Genomic DNA, 16683 nt, shown 5'->3' with positions numbered 1-16683 from the left:
ATAAAATGTTTTTAAGTAATGAGAAATCTAAATTACTAATTCGCTGTAGCTCATCTTTTTTAAATAAAAAAAGAGCTTTTATTTCCTCTTTAACATCAAATATACTCAAGAGCATAAAAAATTTAGAGTTCCAGCGTGTTTTAACTTGCTGTTTTAGCGTTTTTGAGAGCTTACTGTTAGGTTGGGAATGTTTAAAATATTTAACTAATGATTTGCAACAATCTATTAAAGCCTTCACTTCCGCAATAGGATTTTTTTCAATGACGTCTTCCATGTAAAGGTTCATATTGTGACAAGCACAAGATAGGCGCTTGAAGCTTTTAAATGCCGCAACGACATTTGCACCATTGTCCGTAACGAACACAGCTCGGTCGATAATTTCAAGTGTGTTGAAATCCTGCAAATTGTGCTGAACATTTTTGAGAATATTATCTCCAGTTTTCTTCTCGTCCAAGAACTCCCTGATGCCTGTAAAAGATACATAAGTAAATTAAATGCTTCGTAAAAATTATAAAAATATGTATGAATGAACATCGTAAACACAAATATATTATAAAAATTGATGTATTTTAGTACCTAAAAGAACGACGTTCAGTCGGAAGCCTTCATCCACATAGTGGGTAGTTGCGATATAAAATTATATAATATAACTGGGTGTAGTCGTCACTCCACAAGTCGGTCGTGTATGCCAGTTGTGGATCTTTCAAACTTATAATAAGTTGAGTCTTCAACGTTTCGTACTCCTTTTCCAAGTAGTAGTGCCTAACACTTTATGGGATATGACAAAATCATCAAAAGATTGCCATCCAAATTTTGCTCCTATGTTAAGGAGCGCTTGGCTATATTCACGGAAGCCGCTACCTACCAATTCACAAAAAAATTTCACTCAATGAATGCAATGGGAATAGAAGTTACCTTCGGTAATATTGGAAGGGTGCAAGTCTTTTGCAACTAAGGCTAGCTGCTTTCGAGCTAACGAATCTCGGACTCGCGTCGAAACAACTTTTTTGGCGAACATGTCCAATTTGGGCTGTGTCTTAAGGGCGTCTTGTTGTGGCATGCACTTATGGCGGCTGAGGGTGCCCGTGCCTCGTTTCGAATTATGCACCAGCACATGCTTACAGCTCCGGCAGCACACAAAATCGACGATATTGCCATTATAATAAACACAGTCGAAAAGCTTCCACACATCACTCATTTTGTATAAGCTTTACACATTCACTTTTTTATTTACAGCGTCCTGAATGGTTTGTCGCGACATATTTTATTTTTCAAAGTTTATTAATTTCGATAGTAACATCGATAAGCAATTAGAATACGATAAATGGCGGTTGTAATTCGAGACAAAAAAAAATAGCGCGGTCAAATCAAAATTGTTTTAAGGCCTATTTCGGGTTTTTACGGGACGGGCCGTTTTGCAAAGGCCCGGGCCCGCACGAATCTTAATTTTAGGGACCACTCCGGGCCAATGTAAGCCCGCGGGCCACGAAAAAAAGCCCGGCCCGTGCCCACCTCTAGTTGCCATCTTCAAAAATCGTTGGCATACTCTAGAATATATCGCATTTCATTAAACATCCGTGTTCCAGTGTATAAGCATGTACTAACTTAAGAAGAAATCAGTTATCAACGCAATATTTTCGTTTTTTTTATCTAAAATTCTATTTTGAAGCGTGAACTTCAAAAATAAGTAATTATTGCAGACAACTTTTTATTTTGTATGCAGAATGCAACTGAACCTTTTGTAATACGACTTTTAAAAGAGCTAGTAAAGTAAAAAATCCTAAAAAAAAAAAACAAACCGCTACAATCGAGTGGCCCCCACAGTTTTGGGCGGTTTGTGGGCGTTTGAGTGGACGTGGCACATTTTTTAGGTCAGTCGATAGGTATTAATTGTATTAGGTTATTAAATACATTTCAGTTAAATTTTTCTTTCATCATAAAAACTCTAGCTGCACAGATTTTCAAGGATTGTGGGCATTAGAGCGCGCGTGACGTTCCGCTGAAGCAAACTTGCGTTGCGTAGGAAGCTCGGGAATCTTCATGCCAAGTCTGAATATTCTAGCTTTTACAGTTTCCGAAATCTCAGCGTTGATACGGACGGACAGACAGACGGATATGGCTAGATCGATTCGGCTAGTGATCTTGATCAATAATATATATGCTGTCGGGCTTCCCAAAAGTCTTCTTGCTTTCGCAGGTAGTATATAAGTCGGAAAATATACAATACAATACACAATATATACAGATCGGACAACTATATTTAATTTCTTCCATGGGAATAATCGGAAAAAAATTTAAAAAATATATATCTTTGGTGTTTTTTTTTACATTTAACCTCCTACGCTTAGAAATATATAATAATAAGAAAGAAAAATCGGACGGCCATAGGAACGACCGGAAAATTGGTGGGAAAAAAATATGAAACAAACTATCTTATATTATCTTACACTATTGGGAATATCGCTTTTATATTTTAAAGAACTTCAAATGAAATTTAATAAAAATCGGACGACTCTAACATATAGCTGTCAAAGAAATTGTCAGAGAAATAATTGAATAATTTTTTTCTAATATCTCTGAAGCTAGCAACAATCCTTAAAAATGTAACATGGTGTTACCAACGTTTATTATTTCTTTTTATTTCTTTTTATTATTTATTTAAACTTCGGCTTGCCTAAGTAAACATTATTTTTCGTTTTTTAATTTCATTATGTTGTTAACACGTAACTCATCCACAGAAAAATACTTTTTTCCTTAAGAATTACGCTCTTGTTCTTTAGTGAATTCCAAAGGCGTGTTTAAATAAATAAGATGGAGGCCTCGATTATCAGATAACTGTTTCTCAGCTTAAAAGAGCAAAATGAAAAGGGAGATACATATATTAGCAGCAAAGCGATATTGTAAAGCGCCACCTACCAGATATTTTAGACAGATTTAAGCGTTTTGGCCATTTGTGGGCGTTAGAGTGGGCGTGACAATTTTTTTTTAGGTCAATCGATAGGTATTAATGTTTTTAGCATTAAAACTGTAGGCGCTTTAGAGTGGGCGTGGCACCCTGATGAATCAAACTTGCGCTGCGCAAGAAGCCAATAATCTGCATGCCAAGTCCACTTCTGTAGCTCTTATAGTTTCAGAGATCTCAGCGTTGATACGGACAGACGGACATGGCTAGATCGACTCGGCTTGTGATCCTGATCAAGAATATTTACATATACCCGTTACATACATTCCGACGAATCTAGTATACCCTTTTACTCTATAACATATGCTCCAATTGGTTCATCATAAGGTTCATCCCATCAGGTGGTTCCTTTTTCCGATTTGCGTGACAAACGATACCGAGGTATTACATTCTTCTAATGCACTGGTCATCACTGCCACAAATGTGGAAAGCGTTGCCCTTTATCTCCAAATCTCCCCAAGTATCCGCTCCGCTCTGGAACGCTTTAGTTAAGATAGGCTTATGTAGTTCATATTCAAAATGTGGTCGTCAGACAGGCTTTAGCGTTATGGGAACAACATATAAATTACTCTACGAGTAACGGGTATAAAAACCACATTCAAAGATTATCGCGTTAAAAGTTCCGCCTGATTAACAACCACTGTCCACGTGGTTTACTGTAAATACAATAATCGTTGGTGAATTTGAATAGTTTTCGTATAAAAAATTTGTTTTATAAGAACCGTTTCATTCAATTATTTGATTCCAGTTTAAATGCTTCGTATGCGACACAGTGGTGAAATGAAATTGCAGAACATTTATCGTTCATTACATGAATTCGCAATCGTACTCTACGAGTAACGGGTATACAAATTGGTCGATATTCACATAATTTCAAAAAGTGTTTTCAAAACTTCTTTTCTTAGGAATGCTGTGCAGTTCTAGTTTATTTACTGTCTTACTTAATTTCATAATAAACAAAAAACAAGTTGTACATAAATGCTTCTATTGAAATACAAATTTTATGTCGCCCAAATCGAAATGCTTCAGTATGCATAATAAATTTACCCAAAGAAAACAATCTAATTCAGCTTACATCGCCCGCACAGAATCCACACGATTATATCCTTAATCTGAACAATATATTTTTACTTATTTAAAAGACACTACGCTTATTGTACAGCTGGCTACACTGCATGTGTTTTGTTTTGAATTTTTCTGCAATTATTATACAAGATCGGTACGAGGCATGCAAAAACGTTGATCCTCTGATACTACCCTATGTGGCTATCTGCTTGGAATTCTAACGGTTGGTGTGTGACTAATATATAAAAACATTAAAATTTGACTCTCCTCCACCACCACTGCCACTGCTGCTTCTTCGTGGGTTACTACTAAGGGTGTTTCGCTGATATCAGTAGCCGTACTTGTCTTGCCAGGAGGTCATCACATCATTGGCCAGATTGCTTAGCCGACCTGCCACTTTGTGTACGCCCTGACGTACGCTCTCTTTCACGCTCTCCACATCCAGGTCGGGTGTACTAAAGTTAACCGATGATGCTGCAATTATTTTAATACAGAACTCACAATTTGTTCTCCACATTAAGCGCACTTTTTGACTCACCCCTATTGCCTGCACTGCCGCCCGGAGTGCCGTCGCCGAAGTAGTCCGACGAAGATATGGCTCGCGATCCCTGAAAGCGGTTCAAACTCGCGCTGACATCAGCCGAAGACTGTTCGCTGGCGAAGTACTGGTCGGAGCCAAATCCCTTAGAATTTCCGAACTTCTGCTGGGCGATCACAGGATCATTACTAGCTGGCCCTTTGCTGTGACTGGAAGTGGACGAGGCGGTTGATCCACTACTTTTCTTCGCAGGCGCCAAAGTCTTCGGTTTGTCATAGTCATTGCTGCCGGAAAACATGGAAGTTATGTTGCTGTGGGAGCCGCCAATAGGCTCAATTGTCTCATAGCCCAAAGCATCCAATTCAAACTTATCTAGCTTGCTGGTTCCGCCAGTCGAGTTCTCCCGCTTTTCGCTAGAGCCACCTCCTCCGCTGCCGCTGTTGCCGTACAGGGAATAGTCGGTAAAGAAGTTTTCGCTCTCCAATGAAGAGAGCTTTGCCTTAGGGGCGGCCGATTGCTGGATAGTCTCCATGTCACCGAGAGCAGAGTGGGCCATGTCGGAACCACGCAAACCAAAGCCCATTCCAAGCCGCTCCATCTGCTTGGCCTTGGCAGGGTCCATAGTCTTGAGCTTGGCCTCCTCGCGGGTCTTCTGTATGGAGAGCTCTTGGTACGCCAGCCTCATGCTGGCTACCGTCTCCAATTCCTCTTCAGCCGTCTGCGGCTTATCCAGAGGTGCTGTAGCGACGGATGTCTTCATTTCGTTGGCCGCATTGGCGCGCGCCTCGATGTCAGCGAAGTTTGTCTTCACCTTGGTGGCTCCAAGACCGCCCACCTTGCGGGCACCCAGCTAGAAGAGAGACAAATCTATTAGGCAATGCCTTATTCAGCTGGTTGTCACACCTACTCCACTCTTCTTCGGCTGCACCTTCCGCGCACCTATAGAGGAGGGCACTGACGCTGGCACCACTGAATTGAGCAGGTCTACGCTGGGGGCCCCACCCAGTTGCGGCTGAAGACTGTTTACCGGAACAGCGGCTGGTGGCTTTAGATCCTGCTAAAAAGAGGTAAGTCATCAGCAAAGTAAGCAAACTATTAGCTGAAAACTCCAAAAACTCTAACAGCGCGTGCGTGTCTCCTGAGTGTGTCCCCATACCTTGCTGACATTGTTGTTCTGCACATTAAAGTCCGCCTCGTTGTCACACTGGGCGAAGAAGTCCTCCTCCTTGGCGGCTTCGTTGCCCTCACTCTTGTCCGTCTGCTCCAGATGCAGCTGATGGGAGTGGCGTGTGGATTAGGGAGGAACAAGAATGGTGTCAGGAGTGGGGAGCAGGCAGAGCAGTGAAGCAAAGCAATCGTCAGTTAGTAGGTTAAGTGTCAGAAAACTACAGGCAGAAACAAACAAGCCGGGGGTTTGGAACTCACCTTCGTTCCGTGTACCTTCATCGCCTGCTGGGCCTGGGCGCTCAGCTTGTCGCGGTAGAGCTGCGCCGCCCGCGAGTTGTACTTGACCTGGGCGTCGGTGCTGCTGCAGTTGTGGGCTCGGAAGAACTGGGCCGCGTTCGCATTGCCGCCCAGCTGCATCTGGCGCAGCTGCAGCCAGGTCCAGTTGGTGTCCAGGTTGGTGCTGCGCACGAAGGTTAGGTGAACGCCCAGGTTGCGGTGCACAGCGGAGCAGTCGATGCAAATGAAGATGCCGTATGTGACGGAGGACCAAGTGGGCGCCTTGGCCGCGCAGTCGAAGCAGGACTGTGGAGGACGGGAAATAAGGTGAGCGGGGTGCCTCACTAGTCAAGGGCGACCTAGCGAAAGTAGGGCACTCACTTTGTTCGCTGGCTGGGCGCGAAGGCGACTGAATACCGACTCGATCTCCTGCTTAGAAGGTCCTGCAGCTGGATTGGCCATGGCTAAAGGCTCAGACTGGAATTTCTAACTTTGAACACGAAAAATTGTCGACGTTGCTCGACGCTTCACGACGCGGCGCTTTTCTGGCTCTCGCTGCGTTGCCTCGCTGCGAATTATACTTGCGGTGACCGAGGGAAGCCCTAGATGCCTAGATACCAAACAAAAACCCTTTGCAATTCCTCGACTTTTCAGAACGTACGTGGACGTGTTGCAGTTTTAAGCGGATCCAAAAGTATACTAGACCCCCATGTGTGAACAGGGCTTGGTTAGTAGAACGGTCTCTCGTAGCTGAGACACCCACCGGGATGTCAAAAATCGAACGATTCGCGGTCACACTTGGCGCTGGTATGCGCACCAATGTTGATAGCGAGATTCAGTCGGGGCTTCCACGTTTTGACCGCCAATTTGCCTGATATTACATCAACAAGCTTTTTGGTTTTGCCGAAAATTAAGAGAATGTATAAAACTTTCTGAGATGGAGAAGTTCGTGGGGCTTTGTTCTACCATTATAAAGCGTACTTAAGATATCCTTTAGGTAGCTTTGTGGGCCATTTTTTTTTATGCAGATCGTCATAAGCTTAACAGGACTGTGAGTACCTTAAAAAAACGAAGTGCACATGTCTACTACTACTACTACTAGTCTACGACTACTAAAAAACTGTTCATACATATGTCTGCTGCTGTTTATTTCAACTTTAAGTTCACATACTCAACTAATAAAAACTTCTCCAAAAATACTATTTTCAGACCATTATTTTATGAGGGTCCAGTGTCGAAGCAGGACTGCGGAGGACGGGAAGTAAGGTGAGCGGGGTGCCTCACTAGTCAAGGGCGACCTGGCGAAAGTAGGGCACTCACTTTGTTCGCTGGCTGGGCACGAAGGCGACTGAATACCGACTCGATCTCCTGCTTAGAAGGTCCTGCAGCTGGATCGGCCATGGCTTAAGGTTCAGACTTGAATTTCTAACTTGGAACACGAATAATAAAATACTGTTTTGAATTTACGGTCACACTGGCCTTAATAAAAAGAGTCAAGGACCAATCACGGTTGGTTTAGTGCTTATATGTACGTAAGAAACATAACGGGCTTTGGTTGGAAAAGATTTCTGTGACTCCCCCGGGAGAAGCGATCTTGGTGGGTTCATCCGGATTTGGCCCACTATCTCAAGGACGATGTTCAACAGATGTAAGATTTACAAAGCATAAATTATGCTTTTTATGTTTCTAAGAATACATTTGGGGTTCAATGTCGATAATATTATAATATTGCTTACATAGTCATAATTGATAGACCAATTAACATATAAAATCCTTATTTCTTGAACGGTGTTTTAGTATTTTTTTTTTTGAGGCATGAAAATTGCCGACGTCATCCAAAATTTTGACATCTAAAATTTTGTTAAGTTTTTTTATATGAAGTCATTGAATACCAAGCCCAAATTACTAATCCAAGCACAATTTACGATTGTTATGTCAATGTTTTTCGCATATAAGCAGAAACCTACCATTAGAATTCATTTTTAAATATTTGATTAATGAAATATGCAAGAACAAACTCACAATTTTCTTTGTCATGACACTGTGGTATAGGCAGAAATTGTATGTGGCGGTTTTTAATAAACTCATATTGATACATTTGATCTTATTGTTGCAATGCGATTTAATATAAATAGGGTGGTTAACCCTTGCCACGCCTCTTTCTACTGCCCTGCCATGACTTATAATCATTTTACGTAAACAATTTTACAACGCAATTAAAATGTATTTTAAATTGGTCTAAGTGCAAGTTTTTGAAAATAACTTTACAAGCAAATGTTTACTATTTCTAACCTACTTTGTATTTATTTTTGCATCATCATTAGAAATCATGTGCGGTTCAGCTCAGCAGAACTATTGTTTGAATTCATTAGTTTTCCGGAGTCATGCGTAACCACATAACTCCAAACTAGTGAAATACAGACTTTTTAGGTTTTTTCACAAAGTTGCTGAACCTTAAACCATTCTTGAAATACTATTTTTCAGTATTTTTAAAATAATGTTATTTACAATTAATTTCTAGTTGCTTAATTATAAGAATTAATATAGCATTATTTATTTCAAATGATTTTAGCTCTTTTAGACATTTTCCGGCTTACATGCCAGTGAACGGGACCTAAATTCCTAAGGAATTCGATAGAACCTATCGCAAATTACCGCCAAGAGATTCGATAATTATGTAACGCAATCGAGTATCTACATCTATAGAATTCACTAACGCCAATGCTGGACAAACACATTATTTCAAACCGATTTCAAAATAATGAAAACAAGAAGTGGCAAGGCACTTACCTCTTCTGGTCGGGATTTTGACTCCAGGCCCCGGAAAGCAGGCAGGCCTTCGTGCACGGTGAGTATTTCTATAGGCATCCACTTCTTGCGTTCCTCCAGTGAAGTCACAGTTTTTCAACGAAATCCGATTCCCTATATGTAGCCACAGCGCCTCGAAAAAAATAATCGCATGGAGCCCTTCCAGGATATCTCGGAAACCTCAAATCAATGTGTCCAGGGCCTGAGGCCGTTAGAAGGTCACACGGAATCCACCGAAGAAAGGGAGCAAGATGCGGTGCTGGAGGGAATTCACATCAAGAGCGAGCCTATTTGCGAAGACATATGGGATGTTCTAGACGAGCTTGGGGATATACTAGATGAGGCTGAGGAGCAAGCCGACATGATGGCCAAGGAGACGGAGGCTGATTTGTTGGAGGAAGAGCACGCCGAGTCAAATGACTATGGAGGTCCATTGATCCCGCCACCGCCGCCGTCCATCTCACTCACCGATGACCTTTCCTTGTACACCAGAAGATCACGACCCTACAACGAAACATCCCCTGTTAGCTTTGTTGAATCCTTGCAAGAGTCGGGAGAAATATCCTCCAGTGAATTGTCCGCCAAAAGTATTAATTCGCCTGAGATTCCCCTAGAGTTCAGATGCAGTCCAGAAGAGAACCCCGAACGTTGCAGGTTCATGTTGAGAACATCTTTTTTAAAGGCCAAGCACATCAAACCCGATCAGAGAAGTTTCCGCAGCAAATCCAAAGAACGAAAACGTGCCCGAAAAAAGAGTCCCTCCCTGCAAAAACAAATTCTTAGTCGCACCCCAAGCCCCCAGTTCAGATGCGGAATAAGGAGCCCTGCCTTGGAAGCCAAGAGAAGGTCAAGCCCGGCCAGCCACAGAAGGCGCAGAAGTCAGTCAAGAAACCACACACACAGCCGTAGGAAGAGCCATTCCAGGGACCGGCAAGCGCGCGGCCATAGATCACCTCCGAGGCGAGGATTCAGATCCAGATCTCGAAGTCCGAATCGTACGAGTCATTTTCGTTCCATACGAAATTGGCATCCAAACAGACGATCCAGGGATACCTCTCCCAGTATTAGGCACCTACACAGTCCCTTCCGTGGTCGACCTAGATCTCCCGTGTTTAAATCAAGGAGTGCCCGTAGATACTCTCCAGTACGCCGACCTCGACATCATTCAAGGAGTACATCTAGGCCAGCCAAAAGCTTGGTACGACAGCGACTGGAAAACAAAGTTACATTGCGGGATCGTTCAAGGAGTAGATCTCGTCCGGCAAGAAAACCCATTCAAGAGCGTTCAAGGAGCAGATTAAAATCAGCAAAGGTCACGCAGCGCATGTTTTCAAGAAGCGCGTCGCAATCGCCTTCCAAAAGCAAAAACAGGTCACTGGAAAAAGTGTCGCGCCAGCATTCCTGCAGCAGAACCAACGACCCAAAGATTCCCATTCAAGGAAAGGAACGTTCAAGGAGTAGATCTCAGCCTCTACAGAAACCATCCGTCAAGCCACTTGTAGAAAGGTCCAGGTCGGCCGACCAAGGTGCTAATGTTGAGGCTAAGCTGCCAGTGGAGCGCACAATATCTCCTATCTCTCCGCGGCCCATCTCCCCGATGGTCACGCTCCACGACAATCGAATCAAGCGCCCCAATGATCTGCGCCAATACTTGCTGCCCACTCCAGCAGCACCACAAATTGTCTATACGCAGACGCACTACACCCAGCTAGAGTACAGTGCGCACCAATTTCCAGGTCACTTGCCCGGGCCTATTGATCATCCTCCACCGGCGCTCTATACTTTCGGTCGTCCTCCGCCGATGCTCGGTCCTTTTGACTTGCGCCGTCGTTTGGCCACGACGCGCTCTCTTTATTACCTGGCACCTAACGATCTGCGCCACCGGATCCAGGACATGTATGCGTCCCCACCCGACTTCAACGTCTACGCCGAGTGGCCCACGGAATACCCCGAGCAATACCCTGCTAGAGGTTACTTCTAAGAAACCACTTGTAATCATTTTATGTTATGACCAAGAAAAAAGCCTTTATTTGTATTACAAAAAAAAAGGAGTCATATTCTTTATTCTAAACTATGGTGCGTTTTGATTACGTTCGTGGACAAGACATCGCCGGCGACGGGTTAATCCTGGTTTGGGATTTTGGCTCGGCTGGAGGGAGAATGTCGGACGCGTGGAGTTGCGCCCGCAGCACTGCTTCCGAGGGTGGGCATCCTCCACTGCTTGGGAGCTTGGAAGCGGGTTAGTGGTTTCGGAGCGTAAGAATGCCAGACGGGCGCTGTTCATAGTAAAGTTGCTGTCTATTTGCTCCTTGTTTTCGGTCCTGCCGACGTAGCGGTCGATTAGCAAGGACTTCTGCTTTGCCTGCAACTCACTTTCGTGGCTTGTGGCCATCGTAGATTTATACACGGGCGCCGAGTTGGATTTCAAAAGGAGTTTGCCGAAGCCATGGACGTTGTGTAAAAAAGGGGAAAATTCACTTGCAGACAAAGTGGAGGATTAAGTGGGAATTCCAATCAATAAACCCCCGATTCATGCCCCTTCGGTTGTGTTCTACAAAGATGCCGTAATTCGTAGATTAGGCAGTGTTGGCTAAGATTTTTTAAATCTGTACCTTCTCACACAGTTTAGATACATTTTACATTTTTATTTTATGTTTAGCCACTTATTAAAACAGTTCGACAAATAGAAAAATATTCAAATTCCAATTTATTATTGTTTTATGGATGAAATATTGGAAATCAACATTTACCAAACGGTAATAACGAATAATAATCCGTATCGGATTGTCTGGTAAAAGAAAGCGTTTCCAATCCTATAAAGTATCAACTTACACTGGACTGGAAATATTTGGAAAAATAAACAGTTTTATTGCGATTTTAATTGTGGTATTAGCATTTAAATGCCAAAAAACCAAAGAACGATGTGTAAATCATCCATTGAGGATTTGTTACCTTCAAATATGGAAATAATTAATTAAACAAATATAGGTATCACAATTTTTTAAACATTGACCTATTGAAAACCTTCAAATTAAATGAAGCAGTTTAGTATGACTTTTATTGAAAGTTACTTTTTTGTAAAAATTATTCAATTTCTTGTTTGTGTTTTCTTAAATTTTGTAGGAAGCTAAAGTTTTGATCGTCTTAGCTTTCAAATAAAATGAAAAAGCCTAGGCGGGGATTATTGGATGGTACCGATAAATTCGATTCAACATTTAGGTTTATACTCAGTGTTAGGGTATGAGAACCAGAGTTGTCCATGTGTAGAATTTCGGATTCCCAACTAATCATTATTTACTTAAAAATCCTGTAAAAAAAATATAATTGAGGCAGTTCTCACTTTATTAATAATACTGTGCATCGTGAAAGTTTTGTTAATAGCAACTAATTTTGGACTCTTTTTGGGGAATCAGTATTTTTAAGTACCGCTCTAGTGTTGTGTAACGGTGGAGGTCATTGTAGTGTACCCACTTCACTGTTTCTCTTTCGCGCAGGAATTATTTTGCAGCATCGGCATATTCAAAGCGCCAGAAAAATAGAAGGACTGACAACGCAATACTGCTACCCGTGAACTGCTGATTTGTTTAGATTGTGTGCTATTTAACCCACCGACCCTATTCCGGATATTTATCTGTTCAAAGGAACCCGGTTGTGCGCCGCCGAGCCAGGATAAGCACGCGCAACATTGTGAGGAAACCACTTCTGCACTGCCATTCATTGGTGGACCGCCTGCCGCCGTCTCGCTCGCTCGCGCACACGTGCCGGACGGTGACCGCTCATCCCCTAACTTGCCACGCCCAGCTAAGATGGCTCCTAAGAAGCACAGTGGGTTCATGATGTTCGTAACTGAGTGGCGGAACCGCAGCGCCGAGGGGCGCCGAATGACCATCCCGCAGGCTGTTGCGCACTGCGGCGGCATCTGGGAGGTAGGTTTCGCTTCCGGCCGATCTCCAGCCTGGTCAAAGGGCAACCAAGCCATGTCTTTCTAGAAAATGACCCCCCAGCAGCGAGGCCCATACAACTCGGGCGCCAAGAACGCCGACGTGATGGAACGCGCCAAGAGGGATCGCCTCAACTGCCACGGCCAGGGAATCGCCCAGGTCGACCAGGCCCAACAAGAGACCGCCGATAGTATAATGCACATGAAACGCACAACCGAGCGCATCGTCAGGGAAGCCAAAAAGTCCCATGGTAAGACACACTCCCCAGAGACTAATCTTTTCATTTGACTTCCCTTTGTTGATGCAGATCTGGAGAACGCCAAGTTCATTTTCGCGGCCTTTAACTTCTTCACGAAAGCTCTCACCACTGACGTCTATGTGCCTGCCGAGTTCGCTGCCTGCGAGTACTCGCTAAAGGAGGGAATTCGGTCCATTTACAGCACCATGATCGACCCCGGTCAGATAATCTTCGGGCAGAGCAGCGATGCCCAACAGCACTCGGCGACGACACATAACCTGCCGCTGCCACCCAACGCGTTAGGGGAACGAAATATGGCCAAGCTGCACCGCAATATCGTTGACTACCTAAAAAAGTGTCAGGGAGACAAGCCGCTAATCGTCTTCACACACGTCGATGATATTTCCATGGTGAAGTCGTGCTTCCGCTACTTAGCCTGTGAGGACGAGGATGATGAAGTGGGACGCCAGAAAATTGAGGTGTTCGATATTTTGTACTTGATGTTCATTCTGAAAAAGGAGGTCATGGATGTCGCCGACTTGCATGATGAGAATGTTACTCAATATGTGACTGACGCATTTTTCAATAGGGAATTCTTTGAATTCACATCTCAGATCGCATGTCAGGTAATAATCCGTCGTGGAACATATAATATAATACCAAGCCCATTGTTTGCAGTATCACGAGGAGAACGACCGCAGCAAGTACTGTACCCAGAGTATGGTGACCAGATGGGCCTACACCTTTAGTGATTTGATGTGCGGGGACCTGGCCATCACCGTTCAACCTGGAAAGCACATACCCCCCAAAACAAACCCCAACTACCGCATTATATACTCGGACGACTCCTCGCTTGCCCAGGAGTCCTCTTTCGACTCTTTTTACTCACTCCCAGACTCACGGGTCAAGAAAGAAAACCAATCCCGAGACTTATCGGTCTCTAGCAGCCGAGCTTGTGTCGCATCCAGCTCCTATGCGCCTACTGACCACACCGCTTTTACCGCCGATTTAAATGAAGCAGGTGCATTTCCCAGCCTCGGCCGGCGCATTCCCAGTGGACGCCGCCCTGCCGCAGACAAGGCTCCTACCCAACGCGAAAAGAACGCAGGGGCCTGGAATTTACCGACGCACTCGCGCCCTCTTCAGAAGTTTTCCGACAGCGACTTCAGCATAACCGGCTGTCAGAAAGAGTAAAACCTAGGTCATATTATTTCTGAACTGATTTGACATATTTTATGCACAAATGGCTTAACGAGATTTTCCGTATTTATTTTGCATTATTCAACGTTTAAAAACAGATTTCATAATTGTTTGATAAACCTGTGAATTTTAAATTGCTCATAAAACTTTCCTTATTTTGCGGAGTCGACTTAATTTGACCGTTAAAACTATTTTGAAATAAAATAATCTTACAGCAATGTATTTTTAACTAAAATTTGTTTCTAAAAAGAGTTTCGTATGTATATATACAAAACAAGGAAGAGCGGTTTAAGAGTGTGAACCGTTTGTGAGCTTTAGTGTGGAAGGGAACATTTTTTCAAGTCAATCGATAAGTATAGAAGAGATAAATGCATTTTAGCAAAAAAGAATTTTCTGGCATGAAAACTAAAGTCTTGGGCGGTTTGTGGGCGTGGCACATTTTTTTAAGTCAATCACTTGGTCTTGATGAGACAAATAAATTTAAGTTAAAAATTTGTTTCCTATCATTAAAACTGTAGGCGCTACAGATTTTCGCGGATTGTGGGAGTTACAGTGGGCGTGGCACACCGTCAGCATGCCAAGTGTGACTGTTCTAGCTCTTATAGTTTCCGAGATCTCAGCGTTCATACGGACGGACGATCATTGCTAGGTCAACTCGGCTTGTTATCCTGATCAATATATATACTGGTCGGAAACGCTTTCTATAACCTGTTACATATTTTCCGACGAATCTAGCATAACCTTTAGCTCTACGAGTAACGGGTATAAAAGTTGTTCTAGTATGAAAACTGCCCACCACAATTTTGGGCTGTTTCTAGGCATTGCAAATTTTTCAGGTCAGTCGATAGGTATTAATGAGACAAATACATTTCAGATAAAAAGTGTAGGCGCAACAGATTTTCGCGGATTGTGCTGTGGTGCAATATGAAATCAGTTGACGAGTTAAACGATGCACGTCTATATTTTCTTTTGTCTGTTTTTACACAAATCTGTCCTCCTGTTTTAAAGCCATCAAGATTAAACTTCCCCAAAGTCTGCTTTCCATTGAAGGTATGATATAAACAAAAGCCTAGGGGCATGCGTGGAAAACTGAAGTACAAAAGTACAATTTAATGAGAATTTATAACATTACAATGCACTAGCTTCGCAAGCTGTCTGGCTCAGAGCGGAGCTCTTAGCATTCCGGGTCACCCGAGCGATGCTCTGCGCATCTTGCAAGAGAACAAGGCGGGTAAAGGCTAAACTAAGTAAAAAGGCCTGGCCCAAGAGCTCGCGCTGGTAGCGCTCCTGTTGCGCGAAAATAAGCCGCAGGTCAGCGGGAAAGTGAACCTGTTGGCGCAGACTCATCGGGGACTCCGTTCCGGGGAGCTGATGTTCCACGTTGTAATGAGTCCGCATCATGGCCAATATTGTGTCTTCCGAAGACACTCGCTCAGTCCCCACCAGGTGATTGAAGAGACGGGCTGAGAGAAACCGGCGCATGTAGAAGAGGTTATTGGCCTTATTTTCATCCGACCGGGCCATCAATGAGTAGCTCATGATGGCGGCTACCTGGGCTTTCTGGATGTTAACGTTCTGTTGATCGATGCTGCCGGGATTGCTGCTGGCCTGCGCCATCTGTGGACTCTCTAGGACGTAGCAGTCGGCCTGCGGTATCTGATGGGAGACATAAAGGCAGCGGCGGCAAAGCTCTGACAAGTGCAGCTTCTTGTCGTTAAGCTCATGGTGGTGCCAATGGGTGAGAAGGCAGGGTTCATCGTTGCTGGCGATCTCTAATCGCGCCCAGCTAACACTGGTCACCCCGATACGCACGCCCACGGCAGAAGCTATTCGTTGCCGCTGCCCCTCGTCCATGGACGGTGTTATGAAGGGTGCCACTCGCGCTGCCTTTGACTTCTTCACGGATCCAATGCCTCTACTCTCCAACGGCACGAGCACACTTTTGAAGAACTTGGTAGCGGCCTTCAGGCCGAACCCTTCCACGTACAGAATGTCACTGAGCTCCTGTAGCGGACCGTGGCGGGTCTTCCAGTTGTGCAGCTTGGTGGCCCTCGCCTTGGTAATGTCGTAGCTGAAAACAAACATGAGATAAGTCCCAAGGAGTCCCATGTGTAGTGTCCACACACCTGATCATGTCATCCGTGCCATTTTCGTTTATGGCCAGCAGGATCTTTTGCCGCTCAGCTTCCGAGTAGGCGGGCAAGAGGCTGGCGGCCTGGTCATTTTTCGACGGACCAGTGGACGAAAGGCGAAGGCATCTGGAGGTCAGGGCTAACGATGAGCGCCTGCACAACATATTTAGTGCTATACTAGTTCTCAGTTACTTAATATCCATCCTATTTCAGCTGAAGTATTAGTGTGACCAATCTGTACCAATGTAAAACTGCCGGATGAGGCTGAGTTAAAATATACTTAAAAAATGTATCATATCAAATATGAGTCTGAATATGGCAGTAGCTTTAAAAATCACATTAAAAATAAATTAAGC

The 16683-nt window shown here is 43.9% G+C and overlaps 4 protein-coding genes across 5 annotated transcripts; 2 read left to right on the top strand and 2 right to left on the bottom strand.

Moving 5' to 3' along the window:
- Positions 1-3855: 3855 nt before the first annotated feature.
- LOC108030870 (ADP-ribosylation factor GTPase-activating protein 2) lies at positions 3856-6720 on the bottom strand. 2 transcript variants are annotated; one of them, XM_017104019.3, is made up of 6 exons: positions 6390-6720; positions 5991-6314; positions 5722-5838; positions 5473-5622; positions 4566-5415; positions 3856-4501 (listed from the first exon to the last, which is right to left on the bottom strand). In XM_017104019.3, exons 1-6 carry the CDS (start codon positions 6468-6470, stop codon positions 4356-4358), a joined length of 1668 nt encoding a protein of 555 aa, XP_016959508.1. In that variant the 5' UTR covers positions 6471-6720; the 3' UTR covers positions 3856-4355. The 2 variants fall into 2 exon arrangements, with proteins under 2 accessions (XP_016959508.1, XP_016959510.1); XM_017104021.3 differs by having other exon boundaries at positions 5473-5619.
- On the top strand, positions 6189-10887 carry LOC108030869 (serine/arginine repetitive matrix protein 2). Its single transcript, XM_017104017.3, has 4 exons — positions 6189-6335; positions 7218-7656; positions 8581-8856; positions 8941-10887. Exons 3-4 carry the CDS (start codon positions 8770-8772, stop codon positions 10795-10797), a joined length of 1944 nt encoding a protein of 647 aa, XP_016959506.1. The 5' UTR covers positions 6189-6335; positions 7218-7656; positions 8581-8769; the 3' UTR covers positions 10798-10887.
- A 1331-nt stretch (positions 10888-12218) lies between these two features.
- LOC108030922 (protein maelstrom) lies at positions 12219-14417 on the top strand. The gene is made up of 4 exons (XM_017104116.3): positions 12219-12742; positions 12806-13007; positions 13065-13621; positions 13674-14417. The coding sequence occupies exons 1-4, from the start codon at positions 12623-12625 to the stop codon at positions 14187-14189; spliced, it is 1395 nt and encodes a 464-aa protein (XP_016959605.1). The 5' UTR covers positions 12219-12622; the 3' UTR covers positions 14190-14417.
- Positions 14418-15273: 856 nt separating this feature from the next.
- On the bottom strand, positions 15274-16571 carry LOC108030928 (uncharacterized). The gene is made up of 2 exons (XM_017104122.3): positions 16322-16571; positions 15274-16266 (listed from the first exon to the last, which is right to left on the bottom strand). The coding sequence occupies exons 1-2, from the start codon at positions 16489-16491 to the stop codon at positions 15324-15326; spliced, it is 1113 nt and encodes a 370-aa protein (XP_016959611.1). The 5' UTR covers positions 16492-16571; the 3' UTR covers positions 15274-15323.
- Between the last annotated feature and the right edge of the window lie 112 nt (positions 16572-16683).

The sequence above is a fragment of the Drosophila biarmipes genome, chromosome 3L (assembly GCF_025231255.1).
Source record: "Drosophila biarmipes strain raj3 chromosome 3L, RU_DBia_V1.1, whole genome shotgun sequence".
Lineage (NCBI taxonomy): Eukaryota > Metazoa > Arthropoda > Insecta > Diptera > Drosophilidae > Drosophila > Drosophila biarmipes.
The sequence above is the reverse complement of the archived record's forward strand: the minus strand, read 5'-3'. Positions and strand labels throughout refer to the sequence as shown.